General features: G+C 47.6%; 1 protein-coding gene across 1 annotated transcript in view; it reads left to right on the top strand.

Annotated features, from left to right (window-relative positions):
* The first annotated feature begins 505 nt into the window (after positions 1 to 505).
* LOC132810496 (gamma-glutamyl hydrolase-like) overlaps positions 506 to 20,987 on the top strand; it is a 43,836-nt gene continuing 23,354 nt past the window's right edge. The window contains exons 1-3 of the mRNA XM_060822665.1: positions 506 to 861; positions 2,979 to 3,090; positions 5,673 to 5,723. Of these exons, the coding sequence (XP_060678648.1) occupies positions 753 to 861; positions 2,979 to 3,090; positions 5,673 to 5,723 (272 nt within the window). The 5' untranslated portion in view covers positions 506 to 752. The remainder of the gene's footprint in view (positions 862 to 2,978; positions 3,091 to 5,672; positions 5,724 to 20,987) is intronic.

The raw sequence follows: 20,987 nt of genomic DNA, 5'->3' as shown, positions 1-20,987 counted from the left end.
AATCTTGACTCTGAAATTTCCGGTCTAATGTTAACCTTGCTTTTTTGTGCACCCCCACAGCCATAACTCTATATTCCTCGCTCAGTTCAATCACCCGATGATCTTTGTACTGAATGATCTGCCAGTATTGCACACAAAACAAACTTTTCACCTCACTCAGCTACATGTGACAATAATGAATCAAATCAATCCCTACCCCCATTCTCTCAATCCCTCCCCACACCCTCAATCCCTATTTCCACCCTATTCACTCAATCCCCACTCTATTCCCTCAATCCCCACTCTGTTTCCTCAATCCCTATTCACTCAATCCCCACCCCCTCAATTCCCACTCTGTTCCCTCAATCCCCACCCTCTCAATCCCCACTCTGTTCCCTCAATTTCTATTCTCTCAATCCCCACCCCCTCAATCCCCACTCTGTTCCCTCAATCCCTACCCCCTTCCCCTCCCCTTCTGCCCCTCTTCGATGCTATCCCACAGCAGCTGCTGACAGTGAGATCAGGCTGCAGGGGTATTTGCTGGTGTAATTGCTGGGACGGGTGTGATTCTGGGTCAGTGGTGCTGGGGAGAGCACAGCAGTTCAGGCAGAGTCCAAAGTGCAGCGAAATCGACGTAGCGGGCAAAAGCCCAGCACCACTGATCCAGGATCTGGTCTGCAGTCATTGTTTTTATGCAGCAGGAAATGACCGCCTGTTTACGGTCGCCCTTCCGCACTCTCTCTCAGAGTGCCAGGGTTGTGTAAGGTTTAGCAATGAGCGCAGTTGCTGTCAGCCCCGGCCGTGTGCGGCGGTACTTGCTGTTGTTCTCCGTGCTCTGTGCTCCGCTCACTGCCCTCACTCTTAACCAGAGGCCGCTGGTGGGTAAGTGTGCACTGGAAACCTCTCTCTCTCTCTCTGTGTTTCTGAGGGTCGGGCCTTGGAGAAGTTATTGGTGTCCTCCTGTTAACAGGAATGCTGGAAAAATAAACACAGCAGGTCTGGCAACATCTACCCAGGGAGAAAGCAGAATTCGGGTCCCCCTGTCACTTTTTTCATCAGAACCGATTTGGCAGGAGCGAGGTAAAGGTGGTGTACAGACTGTGGACAGGGGGAGGGGGTGAGCTGAAGGAGGAGACAGGAAGGGAGAGGAGGACAGTTGGGAAGGCAACGGGATTGATGATACAGTGCTAATGAGAAAGTAAAGTCAGGAGTCGGCTGTGCTGCAAGCAGTCTCCACCACTTCCTCTGGCAGCTCATTCCAGAAACACTACCCTCTGTGTGAAAGAGTTGCCCCTTAGGTCCTTTTTAAATCTTTCCCCTCTCACCTTAAGCCTATGCCCTCCAGCTCTGGACTCACCCACTCTGGGCAAAAAACTTTGCCTATTTACCCTATCTATGCTCCTCATAATTTTGTAAACCTCTACAAGGTCACCCCTCAGCCTCTGATGCTCCAGGGAAAACAGCCCCAGTCTGTTCAGCTTCTCCCTGTAGCTCAAACCCTCCAACCCTGGAAATGTCCTTGTAAATCTTTTCTGAACCTTTTCATGTTTCACAACATCCTTTCCATAGCAGGGAAATGTATTATTGTGACATGTACAGTTTGTTTTGATTTAGTTTAGTTAAATGTACCCAAACACAGTGAAAGCTGTTGTTTTATGAGCAGTACAGGCAGATCATAGTAGGTGAGGACATACAGATTGTAGGGTGAAAAATCTTGGATAGAGTAAGGCATACAGGTGACACCTGACAGGACAAACATGAGGCAAGATCAGCATTATTTGAAGTTTTAGCAGTCTCAGAACAGCAGGGAAGAAGCTGTCCTTGAACCTGTTAGTGCGTGTGTTCAAGCTTCTGGTATCTTCTGTCTGATGGAGGAGGTTGTAGGAGAGCATTACTGCGGTGGGAGGGGTCTTTGATGATGTTGGAGGGAGTGAGGACTGCACATGCTGGAGATCAGAGTCAAAAAGTGTGGCACTGGAACAGCACAGAGGGTCAGGAAGCACCCAAGGAGCAGGAGAATCGATGTCAGGCAAAGGGCTTATCCTTGAAACGTCGATTCTCCTGCTGCTTGGATGCTGCCTGACCTGCTGTGCCTTTCCAGCACCACACTTCTTGTCTTTGATATTGGCAACCTGTCCGCAGTGTAAATGGAGCAGACTCTCTGCTCTGCACCAAAAGGCAATGCATATTGCAGCTTGTAGCTGAACATGAAGGACCCCGAGAAAGCATTTCTGACCCAGGTAGAGACTGGCAGGCAGTAAGTGAATAAGTGAGTGCTTTCACTGGAGGGATGCAGTGGAGATTCACCAGGATACTGCCCGGGATGGAGCAACTCCAGCAAGGAACAGCAGCTGGATAAGCTTGGGTTGTTTTCTTTGGAGCAGAGAAAGTTTGGTGCAGGAAGGGGGAGATGGAACCTGATAGGAGATTTTTGTAAGATTATGAAGGGGACAGAGAGGGTAGATAGAAAGTGGCCGTTCCCCTTGATTGAAGGTGCATAATTTTAAAGTAAACGGCAGGAGATTCAGGTGGGATTTGAGGAAAAGCTTTTTCACCCAGAAGGTGGCGAGGGTTGAGAACGCGCTACCAGGGAGGGTAACTGAGGGTTAAACCTTACAACCTCAGGAAAGTACCTGGGTGAGCACTTTGTGTTGAAAACTTCAAGGATGTTAGCCTAGTGTGGGAAAGTGAGACTAGTGTAGACAATAATACATTTTTGTTGACACAGACTTAATTGTTCAAACATGTTTTCTGTATGTATGATTCTGCAATCCTATAAAAGCAATATGAAGTGGAGAGAGAGGTTAGGAGTGTCCAAGTATAACATGAATAATCGTCAACCTGAAAACTTTACTGTGTCTTTCTTAACAGATGTTGAACATTGCCAACATTTTCCATTTTTGATTCAGATGTACTGCATCCACAGCATTTTGCTTGTGATACTGATGGTGCATGTGTATTTAATGGTAGCTCAGATTGTGCTGTCTTCTTTGTTTAAGGTGTTCTGGCTCAGAAAACATATGGTTTTTTTGAGAGATTTGGTGACAGCTACATTGCAGCATCATACGTTAAGTATCTGGAATCCGCCGGAGCTCAAGTTGTGCCCATTGGGTAAGTGTGGATCACACCCCTACTCACTACATGGTCGGGGAAGAATTTAGTGTCCCGCCTGGAAGAAGCTTCGGGAATATGGATTACCTGATCGTTTTGGAAGAGGCAGGATGCAAACCCTATAATCTTCCTGCCTCTGCCCTGTTTATTCCAGGGAAACTTCTGGAAGGATTTTCCTTCCAGTGGGTGGGGGAGATCTCATATGATGAGTTACCCAACTGCCTCTTCTCACAAACTGACTGAATCTGCCATTGATCATGGTGACACTAATGAGTATTTGAGAGCTACCAGCCATCGACAGTGTGCGATTCCCATAGCAGTTAGGAAGCATCCCTCATGTTACCTGACATGAAATTCCAACTCAGTACCAGCCCTACTTTTGTACAGGGGACGCTACTGTAGGAAAGTCAGAATGGAAATCCCCATGTTTAACCAATGCACTGGGGTTTAACCATTTAGAGTTCTGTGCTGTTCTGTGGTTTGAATATGTATAGAGTGCAGAAGATACGGTGGCACGGTGGCACAGTGCCTCACAGCACCAGAGATCCGGGTTCAATTCCCGCCTCAGGCGACTGACTGTGTGGAGTTTGCACGTTCTCCCCATGTCTGCGTGGGTTTCCTCCGGGTGCTCCGGTTTCCTCCCACAGTCCAAAGATGTGCGGGTCAGGTGAATTGGCCATGCTAAATTGCCCGTAGTATTAGGTTAGGGGTATGGGTGGGTTGTGCTTCGGCAGGTCGGTGTGGACTTGTTGGGCCGAAGGGCCTGTTTCCACACTGTAAGTAATCTAATCTAATCTAATCTAATCAAGAAGGCCAGTGGAATGCTGGCCTTCATTATCTAAAGGGCTGGAGTGTAAGGATGTGGAAATTATGTGCAGTTATACAAAACCTTGGTTAGACCCCCACTTGGAGTATTGTGAGCAGATCTGATCACCACACCTTGGCACTGGAGGGAGTTCAACACAGGTTCACAAGGATGATAGGGGGTTAAGTTATGAGGAGAGATTAGACAAATTAGGCCTTTATTAAAGTATTAGAACCAGAGGGCAGTTTGAGAATTAGGACCAGACCATTCAGGAGAGAGAGAATGTAGAATAGAAGAGCACAGGATGTTAGAAACCACTTTCAGTGGAAGATTGAAACTATCTTCCTCAAATAGCAGTGGATACTAATTCAAATATTACATTTAAATCTTGAGTGAATTAGCATGGCATGTAGTTTTCATTTTGTTTAATCTCTCTCCTTTGTGGAAAGTGGATCAATCTGTTGAGGCAGAGTCTGTGGAGTTTTGGGACATTACAATTCACTTGTAACATATCCACTTTTACTGTTTATATCCACCCAGGCAGAAATGGTGGTGAAGAAGGCTTTTGGCATATTTACCTTCATCAGTCAGAGCATCAAGTGTAGGAGTTGGGAGCCATGTTGTGGCTGTACAAGACATTGGTCAGGCCACGTTTGGGATACTGTGTACAATTCTGGTCAGCAAAAGTGAGGACTGCAGACGCTGGAGATTAGAGTCGAGACTGATGAAGGGCTTTTGCCCAAAATATCGATTCTCCTGCTCCTCAATGCTGCCTGACCTTCTGTGATTTTCCAGCACCACGCTCTCGACTCTGATCTCCAGTAATTGCAGTCCTCACTTTTGCCGAGTTGATTTAACCTCCCTACGAAGCCTCTTCCAAGGATGCCTACCTTGAAGAAGTACAGTTCAGGTCACCCTGCTGTAGGGAGGATGCAGTGAAACTGGAAACGATGCAAAAAATATTTACAAGGATGTTACTGAGACTGGAGGGTTTGAGTTGTAAGGAGAGACCGGATAGACTGGGACTTCCTTCCCTGAAGTGCAGGACGCTGACGGGTGACCTTCCAGAGGCTTATGGAATCATGAGGGGCATGGATAGGGTTAATAGGCAAGGTCTTTTCCCTGGCATGGGGGATTCCAGAACTCGAGGGCATTGGTTTAAGGTGGGAGGGGAAAGATTTAAAAGGGATCTAACGAACGACCTTTTCGCACAGAGGGTGATGTGTTTGTGGAATGAACTGCTAAAGTAAGTGGTAGAGGTTGATACAATTACAGCATTTAAAATATATTTGAGCACTCACATATGTAGGAAAGGTTAAGAGGAATATGGGCTTAATGCTGACAAATGGAGCTAGTTCAGTTTAGGAAATCGAGTTAGCATGGGTCAAATGGGCTGAAGGGTTTGTTTCTGTACTGTATGACTGTCAGACTCAATCTGTAAAGGTAATGTTGCTATTGTCCTAGTCCTTGGAGAGAGAAAACTGACAGTAATTAACCTGAGGGTCGTCAAGCCTCAGGCATTAGTTTCACTGAATTAGAATTAGCTAACCCTGTTGTACCCTTTTGTTTGTTAAGTATAATTAATTTTAAAATGCTAAAATAAATGATACATTCTTCTTAGATAATTAGTATTATAATTTTTAGCTATGTTTACATGACATTCACTTCTTCAGTATATCATCCCCAAAGCTAAAATCACCAACTGAAATGTAATTGCATGATTCAAATGCAAATGTAGTAAAATTAATCCAATGAAGATTCTTTTCGTCTCCAATAGCATTAACTTAACCGAAGATCAGTACCGGAAGCTATTTTATTCCATAAATGGGTAAGTGATTCTTCTTTTGATAAATCACAACAGATGTGGTTTTGTACTTGGGTTGTTTTTATCGAGAGTTTGACATTTTCATGTCAGGTCTGCAGTAGGTTACAAGATCCTTTGCCTTTGAGTATGAAAGACATTTTCTTGAGTATAGGATAAGGAGTAATTTTTCTGTATTGAAATCAACAAGTGCTGCATCACAATATACTCTGCTAAGATAGTTTGCAGTTAAAAAGTTTAAGTGGACAGAAATTTGAGGGAGCAAAGTTGAAATTCAGTTTGCACAGATTTAGCAATGTAAAAATAAGCAGTTCTTCTGATATGTCTTTAAGAGGAAGAATTTCCTATTCCCACTTCTCCTTTTACCAATTGTTTAGACAGTATGAAAGTGATGATCAATTTCTCAGCCACACCAATATTTCTGTAAGTTCTAAAATTACTGGATTTAATTTGTTGTGGTGGGTTATTTTACAACATAATCTCAGGAGACTCGGGTACAAGGTCGAATGTTTATTTTGTCGTAAATGCATTGAGAGAGTTCTGTCACAGATTCTGAAGCAGGATTCTGCCCGGCCAACAAATCATTGTGTACTTGAATATTGTGAAACATGAAGGAACACATCACTTGAGTTCCAGTGTGGTATTGACCCAAATATCTCTGCTTTCCTGGAAGGCAGAATGTCTGGTACTTGAGTCTTACTAACCACCCCTATCTCCCCGATGATGTCCTAATCTTTCCTCTGGAGTCGAATTTGTCACTTTTTGAGATCAGCTAAGTGTACAGTTTAATTAGGAAACCTTTCCGACTACAATCAAATGGGAATAAATGACCTATATGAATGAACTCTCTCTTACTGACCCAACTAAATTCCTGAGACCTTTCTAATGTTCAAAGTTTGTGAGAAGATTTGTAGCTCGGGTGCTCGTTGTTGTGGTTCTGTTCGCCGAGCTGGGAGTTTTTCTTGCAAACATTTCGTCCCCTTTCTAGGTGACATCTTCAGTGCTTGGGAGCCTCCTGTGGACTGGCCACACTCCCGTGCATCAGGAGCATTTCTGAACTGACAGCCAGACTGCTGCAACCACTAGGACTCATAACAGCACACAAACCGACAGCCACTCTCAGACAACAACTCACCAGGACAAAGGACCCGATACCCAGCATGAGCAAAACCAACATGGTTTACAAAATACCATGCAAGGACTGCACAAAACACTATATAGGACAAACAGGAAGACAGCTAACAACCCGCGTCCACAAACACCTACTGGCCACGAAACGACACGACCAGCTATCCCTAGTAGCCATACACTCAGATGACAAACAACATGAATTCGATTGGGACAACACCACCATTATAGGACAGGCCAAACAAAGAACAGCCAGGGAATTCCTAGAAGCATGGCACTCATCCACGAATTCGATCAACAGACACATCGACATAGACCCTATATACCGGCCACTGCAATGGACAGCTACTGACAACCGGAAGCGGCAGATTCAAACCACTATAAATGCCGTTGGAATCAGCACAGAAGCGCTTCACAGGAGGCTCCCAAGCACTGAAGATGTCACCTAGAAAGGGGATGAAACGTTTGCAAGAAAAACTCCCAGCTCCTTTCTAATGTTGTCACTTAACCCCACTTATAGTTACTCTTCTAAAGGGAAGATGTTGTTAACATGAGAGGGTGCAGAACAGATTTGCAAAATGTTTTTGGGACTGGAGGGCTTGAGTTATAGAGAGAGGCTGAGCAGGCTGTGGCTTTTTTCCGTAGAGCATTGGCGATTGAGGGGTGACCTTATAGAGGTTTATAAAATCATGAGGGGCATGGATAGCATGAGTAGCCTAGGTCTTTTTCCCAGGGTAGGGGAGTCCAAAACTAGAGAGCATAGGTTAAAGGTGATAGGGGGAAGATTTTAGAAAGGACCTGAGGGGTAACTTTTTGATGCAGAGGGTGGTGTGTGTATGGAATGAGCTGCCAGAGGAAGTGGTGGAGGCTGGTACAATGACAACATTTAAAAGGCATCTGGATGGGTATATGAACAGGAATGGGTGTGGACCAAATTTTGGCAAATGGGTCTAGGTCAGATTGGCATGTCAGGTCAGCGCAGATGAGCTGGACTGAAGGGTCTGTTTCTGTGCTCTATGCCTCTATCTTTGTTTGGTTACATTCCCTAGTGAGCTGTTGTTGGGTCAACCTCTATCCAGTCCTTCCCCTTACAAAGTTTAGAGCTGAGCTGACTGTAAACCTGGTTTCTCGGCTCGAAAAAGCAAGCATCTTTTTGTGGCTTAGTAAGTGAAGTCACCTTTTGCTTGCAGTCGTCATGAGTAATATAATACCGTCAATAAAAGAAAATTACTGATATTTTTGGTGATGTTTTAGCCAATGCATGTCTTTGCCAGGACACCATTCATAGCTTGTTACTGTGAGAGGTTAATGTTCAGAAGTTTGTGGGTTGCTGTTGGCAGTCTGGCTAATGGTGTTACAATCACCTGATTTATTGAAGTAGGTGTTCTTTGCCTTTTTAAGTGAAATTAATATGTTTTGTTGACAGTCAAAGATAAATCTCAATTTTGTTTATTTTTACCTAGTAATGCAGTTAACATTCTACAGAATGTTAAATCTGATGGTACTCGTACTATAGTGAATAATTTACCCTGACGATCGAGATTAGTGCTGTGAGATCAAGGTGCACTAATATGCTTGTGGCAATTTGTATTTTGTTCTTGTTTAACATCGCTCTGACATGCTGTTTCTGTCGAAGTCAGCAGGTAGTACATCGAATTGACAAAAGGAAATATTTCTTAAGCAATAACTAAATGTTAAAAGCACCATTATAGCGATGGTTGCAAAGATTAGTCAGATATTATTCAGGTGTTAATTAGATGTTTTAATTAGATCCTATCATTGAAAAAATGCTGACACTGGAAGAATTGTGATATTAAAACAATGTAACAGCTGTGGTTATCTGATTACAACATAATGTGTTCATAGTGTTTGAGGATTTTGAGAAAGGTGTGTACTGATTTTTGCTTCAAAATTTGATAAACCATGGTCAGGGATTAAACTAAGTTTATTCTGTTTGGGGAATAAATATTGAAATTAACGTTCAGTTTTGAAATGTAAAGTTGTTCTAGAGGAGTATCTTGTGCAAAATTAGAACTAATATCGACCTTGAGATAAACTGCATCTTATTAAGGAAAACCCTGCTTCCTGGTAAATGTCAACCTAGTAACGGTACTCCATAAATTCAGTTTGGCTTTTAAATGGAACAGCCAGATATGAAGGTTAGGGGGAGGTACTGAATGGTAATCTTTTGCTTTCCTGTAATTTAGTGTATTGAACAATAATTGGTAATTTTGTTTTACAGAAAAAGAAACTAGGATTACATACATGTACACAATTAGAATTCAATTGGCATTTTTTTCCCAAGCAGCCACCTTAGCTAGGAACACTCATTCAGATATGCAATTCATTTGCACACTATCGAAGATCATTGAGAATGTTCAATAGCAGAGTCACTGTTAATGTTAGTACGTTTGGGAACAAAAGAATGGACAACGTAACAAGTCAGACAAAGACTCAGAGGACCTAAACATTGAAAGATGTAAAGCACTATTCTTCAAAGACCGCAGATTCCCCCCAGACGTGATCGACAATGCCCTCCACAAAATTCCTGAGATGCTGCCTGGCCTGCTGTGCTTTGACCAGCAACACATTTGCAGCTCCACAGCATCTCCTCCACTTCCCCCTCCAATCGCCACCAAGACAGAACCCCACTGGTTCTCACCTACCACCCCACCAACCTCGGTATACAGCGTATCATCCGCAGTCATTTCCACCACCTCCAAATGGACCCCACCACCAGGGATATATTTCCCTCCCCTCCCCTATCAGCGTTCCACAAAGACCACTCCTTTTGTGACTCCCTCGTCAGGTCCACACCCCCCCACCAACCCAACCTCCGCTCCCGGCACCTTCCCCTGCAACCGCAGGAAATGCAAAACTTGCGCCCACACCTCCTCCCTTACCTCTCTCCAAGGCCCCAAGGGATCCTTCCATATCCGCCATTATTTCACCTGCACCTCCACACACATCATCTATTGCATCCGCTGCACCCGATGTGGCCTCCTCTATATTGGGAAGACAGGCCGCCTACTTGCGGAACGCTTCAGGGAACACCTCAGGGACGCCCGGACCAACCAACCCAACCACCCCGTGGCTCAACACTTTAACTCTCCCTCCCACTCCACCGAGGACATGCAGGTCCTTGGACTCCTCCATCGCCAGAACATAACAACACGACGGTTGGAGGAAGAGCGCCTCATCTTCCGCCTGGGAACCCTCCAACCACAAGGGATGAACTCAGATTTCTCCAGTTTCCTCATTTCCCCTCCCCCCACCTTGTCTCAGTCAATTCCCTCGAACTCAGCACCGCCCTCCTAACCTGCAATCTTCTTCCTGACCTCTCCGCCCCCACCCCACTCCGGCCTATCACCCTCACCTTGACCTCCTTCCACCTATCACATCTCCATCGCCCCTCCCCCAAGTCCCTCCTCCCTACCTTTTATCTTAGCCTGCTGGACACACTTTCCTCATTCCTGATGAAGGGCTTTTGCCTGAAACATCAAACCTCCTGTTCCTTGGATGCTGCCTGACCTGCTGCGCTTTAACCAGCAACACATTTTCAGATGTAAAGCACATGAAATGATACAGAAGTGGCTAAAATACAGTAATGTTTACATGATTTGTACTTGTATTGTCCTAGTATATTTCACAAAAATGATGCCTGAAGTCCTAAGTGCCAGAAAAATATGCAGACCAGATACGCCTCCAAAGTTTGACTTTATTAAATCCCAAGTTGAAAAGGGTGGCGCTGGAAAAGCACAGCAGGTCAGGCAACATCCGAGGAGCAGGAGAGTCGACATTTTGGGCACAAGCCCTTCATCAGAAATGAGGGGGTGGGGGCGGGGAAGGGGGGGGGGTGGCTAAGACATAAATAAGAGGGTGAGGGTGGGGAGACGATAGCTGGGAAAGCAATAGATAGGTGCAGGTGGGGGGTGATGGTGATAGTTTGGAGGGGAGGGTGGAGCAGAAAGGTGGGAAGGAAGATGAACGGTCAAGAGGGCGGTGCTGAGTTGGAGGGTTGGATCTGGGATGAGGTGAGGCAAGGTGGGGGTAGGGGTGGGGTGGGGGGGGTGGGGTTGATGGATTTGGAAACTAGTGAAGACATTGGTGTTTCCGTGGGGTTGAAGATGGGGCATTCTTCCTCCAAGCGTCGGGTGGCTAGAAAGTGGCAGTGGGGGAGGCCCAGGGCTTGCATGTACTTGGCGGAGTAGGGGGAGGGGGAGTTGAAGAGGGTCAGCCACAGGGTGGTACAGTTGACTGGTGCGTGTGTCCCAGAGATGTTACCTGAAATGATTAGATTACCTATAGTATGGAAACAGGCCCTTCGGCCCAACAAGTCCACACTGACCCTCCGAAGAGTAACCCACCCCCCTATGACTAAAGCACCTAACACTTTGGGCAATTTAGCATGGCCAATTCACCTGACCTGGACATCTTTGGACTGTGGGAGGAAACCAGAGCACTCAGAGGAAACCCACACAGACACGGGGAGAATATGCAAACTCCACACAGACAATCAGCCGAGGCTGGAATCGAACCTGGGACCCTGGGGCTGTGAGGCAGCAATGCAAACCACTGAGCCAACATGCCACCCCATGTGCCATGAATTGGCATCCTGTCTCCCCGATGTAGAGAAGACCACATCAAGAGCATTGGATAGAACCCACCCCAGTCCTTGACTTCCTCTCCACTAATCTCTGGATACAGCGTATTATCCTCTGCCATTTCCTCTACCTACAGTCAGACCCTGCCACCAGAGATATATTTCCCTCCCCACCCCTATCTGCGTTCTGCAGAGACCATTCCCTCTGTGACTCCCTCGTTAGGTCCACACTTCCCACCAACCCACCCTCCACACCCGGCACCTTTCCCTGCCACCGCAAGAAGTGTTTAACCTGCGCCCACACCACCCCCTCATCTCCCTCCAAGGCCCCAAAGGATCCTTCCACACCTGCAGAGATTTTCCTGCACCTCCAAACACCTCATCTAATGCATCTGTTGTACTTGATGTGGTCTCCTCTACATGTGGGAGAGAGGACATAAATTCACAGAACGTTTCAGGGAACATCTCTAGGACACACACACTAAACAACCCCACCGCCCTGTGGACGAACACTTCACCTCCCACTCTGCCCAGGTCATTGCAAGTCCTGGGCCGCCTCCACTGCCAAATCCAAGCCACCTGACCACGGAGGGAAAATGCCTCATCTTCTGCCTTGGGACCCTGCAACCAAAAGGCATCAACATCAACTTCACCAGTTTCCTATCTCTCTCTTCTCCCCCAATCTTATCCCAGTCTTGAGTCTCACGTCTGTCATCTGCAAGGTGTTAGAAGGATTCTGAGGGATAGGATTTATGACCATCTGGAAGAACATGTCTTGATTAAATGGCTTTGTGAGGGGCAGGTCATGCCTCACAAACCTTATCGAGTTCTTCGATGATATGACTAGAAAAGTTGATGAGGGTCGAGCTGTGGATGTGGTGTATATGGACTTCAGCAAAGCATTTGGTAAGGTTCCCCATAGTAGGCTCATTCAGAAGGTCAGGAGGAATGGGATTCAGGGGAACATAGCTCTCTGGATACAGAATTGGCTGGCTAACAGGAGACAGCGAGTGGTAGTAGAAGGAAAATATTCTTCCTGGGAGTCTGTGGTGAGTGGTGTTCCACAGGGCTCTGTCCTTGGGCCTCTACTGTTTGCAATTTTTATTAATGACTTGGATGAGGGGATTGAAGGATGGGTCAGCAAGTTTGCAGACGACTCAAAGGTTGGAGGTGTCATTGACAGTATAGAGGGCTGTTGTAGGCTGCAGCGGGACATTGATAGGATGCAGAGATGGGCTGAAAGGTGGCAGATGGAGGTCAACCTGGATAAATGCGAGGTGATGCATTTTGGAAGGTCGAATTTGAAAGCTGAGTACAGGATTAAGGATAGGATTCTTGGCAATGTGGAGGAACAGAGGGGCCTTGGTGTGCAGGTACATAGATCCCTTAAAATGGCCACCCAAGTGGGCAGGGTTGTTAAGAAAGCATATGGCATTTTGGTTTTCATTAACAGAGGGATTGAGTTTAAGAGTCATGAGATCTTGTTGCAGCTCTATAAAACTTTGGTTAGACTGCACTTGGAATACTGCGTCCAGTTCTGGTCGCCCTATTATAGGAAAGATGTGGATGCTTTGGAGAGGGTTCAGAGGAGGTTTACCAGGATGCTGCCTGGACTGGAGGGCTTATCTTATGAGGAGAGGTTGATTGAGCGAGGACTTTTTTCATTGGTGAAAAGGAGGAGAAGAGGGGACCTAATTGAGGTATACAAGATAATGAGAGGCATAGATAGAGTCGATAGCCAGAGACTATTTCCCAGGGCAGAAATGACTAACACGAGGGGTCATAGTTTTAAGCTGGTTGGAGGAAAGTATAGAGGGGATGTGAGAGGTGGGTTCTTTACACAGAGAGTTGTGAGAGCATGGAATGCGTTGCCAGCAGTAGTTGTGGAGGCAGGGTCATTGGGGACATTTAAGAGACTCTTGGACATGCATATGGTCACAGAAATGTGAGGGTGCATACATGAGGATCAGTGGTCGGCACAACATCGTGGGCTGAAGGGCCTGCTCTGTGCTGTACTGTTCTATGTTCTATCCCACCCTCTAACTCGGCACTGCCCTCTTGAACTGTCCCACCTGTCCATCTATTTCTGCCTATTTGCTCCACCCTCTGCTCCAACCTATCACCATCACCACCCACCTTATTGCATTCCCAAACTGATTCTATCCACTAGAGGATGTATTGAAGGAAATGGGCGACACAATGGTGAGCACTGCTGCGTCTTAGCGCCAGAGACCCAGGTTCAATTCCCACCTCAAGTAACTGACTGTGTGGAGTTTGCACGTTCTCCCCGTGTCTGTGTGGGTTTCCTCCGGGTGCTCCGGTTTCCTCTCACAATCCAAAGATGTGCGGGTCAGGTGAATTGCCCAAGCTAAATTGCCTGTAGTGTTAGGTGAAGGGGTAAATGTAGGGGAATGGGTCTGGGTGGGTTGAGCTTAGGTGGGTTGGTGTGGACTTGTTGGGCCGAAGGGCCTGTTTCCACATGGTAACTAATCTATTTTTAAAAAAATGTGGAAAATCTGGCATGGTAAGATTTACGCCCATGTATCCAGTGCATTAAGACAATTATTAATATCTCTGGAGTGAATCAAATTGGTTGAAAACTCAAATTGATTGATTATATGATCACAAGAACCAATATTCTCTTTAAAATTTCATTGTTTTTCATAGTTAAAAATCACACAACACCAGGTTATAGTCCAACAGGTTTAATTGGGAGCACACTAGCTTTCGGTGCTTCTAATTAAACCTGTTGGACTATAACCTGGTGTTGTGTGATTTTTAACTTTGTACACCCCAGTCTAACACCGGCATCTCCAAATCATTGTTTTTCATGGTTAGCTTTTCTTTTTAATTCAGGGTCTATGTAGTGGTGTGTTTTGCGTGGATATGTGTGTTGGATATTTAAATACAACAGGGATTCCGTGATACCCCCTGGCTGTATTGTGGTGGGACGTGCACACAGCTTAATGGAAGCTCAAGAGTAAACTTCAAGAGTAAACCAACACACATGTCGACTTAGGTCTTCGGCTGCAGACAGCTGCCTTTTGGCACCACCTTGAATCGGAATAGGGGCATTCATGATGTCCCCTGTCGATAGTTGCTGAAATGTCCACCTGCTTTCTCGTTTGGATTTGACAGGACCTTGTGTAGATCAGTAGAGGATCACCTGGTGCATCTGTAGCATGTCAGAAGTAGTGGTGGAGGCCGTTTATTTAGCATTTGTGCAAAAGCTTCTATAAATATGTGTTGGGGTGGAATGACTAACAAATCTCTGGACAAACCAGTTCCAGCATCACAGAGTTTATTGAAGTTACACCAATGGCAAGAAACCTCTGGGGGTCCTCTACTACTTCACTGATCAAATGAAAGACATAATCTATAAAGGTTATCTTTTCATCCAGCTTTTGACTATTACAAACAAATTGTATTATTAATTGATTGAACACACAGGGTAAAAAATGAGGTCTGCAGATGCTGGAGATCACAGTTGAAAATGTGTTGCTGGTTAAAGCACAGCAGGTCAGGCAGCATCCAAGGAATAGGAAATTCGATGTTTCGGGCATAAGCCCTTCATCAGGAATGAGGAGAGGGTGGCAGGCAGGTTAAGATAAAAGGTAGGGAGGAGGGACTTGGGGGAGGGGCGATGGAGATGTGATAGGTGGAAGGAGGTCAAGGTGAGGTTGATAGGCTGGAGTGGGGTGGGGGCGGAGAGGTTAGGAGGGCGGTGCTGAGTTGAGGGAACCGACTGAGACAAGGTGGGGGGAGCGGAAATGAGGAAACTGGAGAAATCTGAGTTCATCCCTTGTGGTTGGAGGGTTCCCAGGCGGAAGATGAGGCGCTCCTCCTCCAGCCGTCGTGTTGTTATGTTCTGCCGGTGGAGGAGTCCAAGGACCTGCATGTCCTCGGTGGAGTGGGAGGGAGAGTTAAAGTGTTGAGCCACGGGGTGGTTGGGTTGGTTGGTCCGGGCGTCCCTGAGGTGTTCTCTGAAGCGTTCCGCAAGTAAGCGGCCTGTCTCCCCAATATAGAGGAGGCCACATCGGGTGCAGCGGATGCAATAGATGATGTGTGTGGAGGTACAGGTGAACTTGTGGCGGATATGGAAGGATCCCTTAGGGCCTTGGAGGGAAGTGAGTGTGGAGGTGTGGGCGCAAGTTTTACATTTCCTGCGGTTGCAGGGGAAGGTGCCGGGAGTGGAGGTTGGGTTGGTGGGGGGTGTGGACCTGACGAGGGAGTCACGGGGGGAGTGGTCTTTGTGGAACGCTGATAGGGGAGGGGAGGGAAATATATCCCTGGTGGTGGGGTCCGTTTGGAGGTGGTGGAAATGACGGCGGATGATACGTTGTATACGGAGGTTGGTGGGGTGGTAGGTGAGAACCAGTGGGCTTCTGTCTTGGTGACGGTTGGAGGAGCGGGGCTCAAGGGCGGAGGAGCGGGAAGTGGAGGAGATGCGGTGGAGGGCATCGTCGATCACATCTGGGGGGAATCTGCGGTCCTTGAAGAAGGAGGCCATCTGGGCTGTACGGTATTGGAACCGGTCCTCCTGGGAGCAGATGCGGCGGAGACGAAAGAATTGGGAATATGGGATGGAGTTTTTACAGGGGGCAGGGTGGGAGGAGGTGTAGTCCAGATAGCTGTGGGAGTCAGTCGGTTTATAGTAGATGTCTGTGTTGAGTCGGTCGCCTGAGATAGAAATGGAAAGGTCTAGGAAGGGGAGGGAGGAGTCTGAGACAGTCCAGGTGAATTTGAGGTCGGGATGGAAGGTGTTGGTAAAGTTGATGAACTGTTCAACCTCCTCGTGGGAGCACGAGGCAGCGCCGATACAGTCACCACACGTAACCCCGCCCCCACGCTTATTTCCGTCATGACGCATGACCCCGCCCCCACGCTGGACTCCGCCCCCACACCAAGCAACGTCACCACGTCTAACCCCGCCCCTACGTCGATCTCTGTCCCCGCCCCCACCCCCAGCTCCAGTCCCACACCAGGTCCTAGCTCCCAGCCTTGCCAGATCTTCACCATCCCTCCAGACCTCCCCCTCTCTGAGGATAAAAGATCAGTCCTCAGCAGAGGCCTTACCTTCATTCCCCTACGCCCTCGAATCAATGAGTTCAACACGCAACGAGATATTGAACAATTCTTCCGCCGTCTTCGCCTCCGTGCCTACTTTCACAACCAAGACTCCCGCCCACCCTCTGACGACCCCTTCTCCCGCCTCCAACGCACCCCATCCACCTGGACACCCCGTGCTGGCCTCTTACCTGCCCTCGATCTATTTATAGCCAACTGCCGCCGCGACATTAACCGACTCAACCTGTCCACCCCTCTCACCCACTCCAACCTCTCACCCTCAGAACGTGCAGCCCTCCACTCCCTCCGCTCCAATCCCAACCTCACCATCAAACCGGCAGACAAGGGAGGTGCGGTAGTAGTTTGGCGCACCGACCTTTATGCCGCTGAGGCCAAACGCCAGCTCGCGGATGCCTCCTCTTATCGCCCCCTTGACCACGACCCCACCTCCCACCACCAAACCATCATCTCCCAGACCATCCATAACCTCATCACCTCAGGGGATCTCCCATCCACCGCCTCCAACCTCATAGTCCCACAACCCCGCACCGCCCGTTTCTACCTCCTGCCCAAAATCCACAAACCTGCCTGCCCCGGCCGACCCATTGTCTCAGCCTGCTCCTGCCCCACCGAACTCATCTCCGCATACCTCGACACGGTTCTGTCCCCCTTAGTCCAAGAACTCCCCACCTACGTTCGGGACACCACCCACGCCCTCCACCTCCTCCAGGATTTTCGCTTCCCCGGTCCCCAACACCTTATTTTCACGATGGACATCCAGTCCCTGTACACCTCCATCCCCCATCACGAAAGACTCAAAGCCCTCCGCTTCTTCCTTTCCCGCCGCACCAACCAGTACCCTTCCACTGACACCCTCCTTCGACTGACTGAACTGGTCCTCACCCTGAATAACTTCTCTTTTCAATCCTCCCACTTCCTCCAAACTAAAGGAGTTGCCATGGGCACCCGCATGGGCCCCAGCTATGCCTGTCTCTTTGTAGGATATGTGGAACAGTCCATCTTCCGCAACTACACTGGCACCACCCCCCACCTTTTCCTCCGCTACATCGATGACTGTATCGGCGCTGCCTCGTGCTGCCACGAGGAGGTTGAACAGTTCATCAACTTTACCAACACCTTCCATCCCGACCTCAAATTCACCTGGACTGTCTCAGACTCCTCCCTCCCCTTCCTAGACCTTTCCATTTCTATCTCAGACGACCGACTCAACACAGACATCTACTATAAACCGACTGACTCCCACAGCTATCTGGACTACACCTCCTCCCACCCTGCCCCCTGTAAAAACTCCATCCCATATTCCCAATTCCTTTGTCTCCGCCGCATCTGCTCCCAGAAGGACCAGTTCCAACACCGCACAGCCCAGATGGCCTCCTTCTTCAAGGACCGCAGATTCCCCCCAAACGTGATCAACGATGCCCTCCACCGCATCTCCTCCACTTCCCGCTCCTCCGCCCTTGAGCCCCGCTCCTCCAACCGCCACCAAGACAGAACCCCACTGGTTCTCACCTACCACCCCACCAACCTCCATATACAACGTATCATCCGCCGTCATTTCCGCCAACTCCAAACGGACCCCACCACCAGGGATATATTTCCCTCCCCTCCCCTATCAGCGTTCCGCAAAGACCACTCCTTTCGTGACTCCCTCGTCAGGTCCACACCCCCCACCAACCCAACCTCCACTCCGGCACCTTCCCCTGCAACCGCAGGAAATGCAAAACTTGCGCCCACACCTCCACACTCACTTCCCTCCAAGGCCCCAAGGGATCCTTCCATATCCGCCACAAGTTCACCTGTACCTCCACACACATCATCTATTGCATCCGCTGCACCCGATGTGGCCTCCTCTATATTGGGGAGACGGGCCGCTTACTTGCGGAACGCTTCAGAGAACACCTCAGGGACACCCGGACCAACCAACCCGACCAACCAACCCAACCACCCCGTGGCTCAACACTTTAACTCTCCCTCCCACTCCACCGAGGACATGCAGGTCCTTGGACTCCTCCACCGGCAGAACATAACAACACGACGGCTGGAGGAGGAGCGCCTCATCTTCCGCCTGGGAACCCTCCAACCACAAGGGATGAACTCAGATTTCTCCAGTTTCCTCATTTCCGCTCCCCCCACCTTGTCTCAGTCGGTTCCCTCAACTCAGCACCGCCCTCCTAACCTGCAATCTTCTTCCTGACCTCTCCGCCCCCACCCCACTCCGGCCTATCACCCTCACCTTGACCTCCTTCCACCTATCACATCTCCATCGCCCCTCCCCCAAGTCCCTCCTCCCTACCTTTTATCTTAACCTGCATGGCACACTCTCCTCATTCCTGATGAAGGGCTTATGCCCGAAACGTCGAATTTCCTATTCCTTGGATGCTACCTAACCTGCTGTGCTTTAACCAGCAACACATTTTCAACTGATTGAACACACACTCAATCAGATTAATCATGTGACTTCATGGTCAATGATGGACAACTTTATGGCGAACCCTGGGTCTTCCCATGATGTTTACCAGACACCCTGATCGTCCATCCTGGGGCTTTCACAATGGATTTATTGAACCACATTCCAATCCTGCAGACTTCTGCATCTGTTCATCAATCCTCCTGGCCATCAGGGTAGGAGCTTCTCCCTACTGTCCAGTGGTGTCTATCTATAGGAATTCACTTAAATCTTTCATGTTAGTTCGTTAGTTGAACTTAGAATTGAGTGTACTTATGTATGCATATGTAGTGACAATTACCTAATGAGTCTTAATTATTGTAGGATCAGACCTTTTTGCTAATCTTTACTAAATAACACATTTTGAAATGATTGTTAAAAAGTTGTCTCTGTCCAGGTTTTTCCAGAGTCATTCCTTATAGCAGTCTACAGCTGACTGTGTACAGGAATCCTATTAAATCCCTCGGTGCTGAATACAATTTAAACTAATCACATAGAAATCATAACTAATGTGAGTTAAGCTTTTTCCCTTCCAGCCCATATTGAATAGCAAACTTTAAGTTAACCTGCAAGGTAGCCTTCTAACTGAGCTGCCATACTGTAAGCAGTGGCTACATTTTGTTTTACTACTTCTTTGTAAGACCCTATTTTGTGATTTCTGTGAGACACTTTATTACCTTACTGGGCGGCACGGTGGCACAGTGGTTAGCACTGCTGCCCCACAGCACTAGAGACCCGGGTTCAGGTAACTGTCTGTGTGGAGTTTGCACATTCTCCCCGTGTCTGCGTGGGTTTCCTCTGGGTGCTCCGGTTTCCTCCCCAGTCCAAAGGTGTGCAGGTCAGATGAACTGGTCATGCTAAATTGCCCGTAGTCTTAGGTTCATTAGTCAGGGGTGAATATGGGGAATGGGTCTGAGTGGGTTACTCTTCGGAGGTAAGTGTGGACTTGTTGGGCCGAAGGGCCTGTTTCCACACTGTAAGTAATCTAATCTAATCATTACCTTTACCTGGTTGTTGTGAGTACAAAGGCCACAATCCTGACTGTGTTAATGACTACTTCAGTCGACAATCTTCTTCGGCCATTTTTGTGTCAACAATAAAAACCATGGCGACTATGTTAAAAGCGAATGCAATGTTGTCACTTATCTCAAGAAGGTTGGAATATAAAAGCAGAGATGTGTTACTGAGACTTTATAAAGCTCTGGTTAGGCCCCATTTGGAGTACTGTGTCCAGTCTTGGTCCCCACACCTCAGGAAGGACATACTGGCACTGGAGCGTGTCCAGCGGAGATTCACACGGATGATCCCTGGACTGGTAGGTCTAACATACGAGGAACGGCTGAGGATCCTGGGATTGTATTCGTTGGAGTTTAGAAGATTGAGGGGAGACTTAATAGAAACTTACAAGATAATACCTGGCTTGGAAAGGGTGGACGCTAGGAAGATTTTTCCATTAGGTGAGGAGACTAGGACCCGTGGGCACAGCCTTAGAATTAGAGCGGGTAAATTCAGAACAGAAATGCGGAGACATTTCTTCAGCCAGAGAGTGATGGGCCTGTGGAATTCATTGCCGCAGAGTACAGTGGAGGCCGGGACGCTAAATGTCTTCAAGGCAGAGATTGATAGATTCTTGATGCCTCGAGGAATTAAGGGCTACGGGGAGAATGCGGGTAAGTGGAGTTGAAATGCCTATCAGCCATAATTGAATGGTGGAGTGGACTCGATGGGCCGAATGGCCTTACTTCCACTCCTATGTCTAATAGTCTTATGGTCTTAACCATGGGTAGCCCTAACACTTACATAGGGAAGAGAAGAAGGTGATGTTTATGTTTGAAGGAATGTCATGTCGTTGTTATAAAGTTTCAGAAAGACTATAGTCTCTTTGTCTAAATTTATTCCTCAGTTTTTAGGGGTTTTTTTTGCCCTAAGAATATGTAAAGAGAAAATGATCAGTAAGGACAAATTAGGTCCCTTTCAGTCAGTAACTATAATGACGAGCAAAGAA

The sequence above is a fragment of the Hemiscyllium ocellatum genome, chromosome 4, assembly GCF_020745735.1.
Source record: "Hemiscyllium ocellatum isolate sHemOce1 chromosome 4, sHemOce1.pat.X.cur, whole genome shotgun sequence".
In the NCBI taxonomy this organism is placed as follows: domain Eukaryota; kingdom Metazoa; phylum Chordata; class Chondrichthyes; order Orectolobiformes; family Hemiscylliidae; genus Hemiscyllium; species Hemiscyllium ocellatum.
This window is presented reverse-complemented; position numbering and strand designations above follow the sequence as displayed.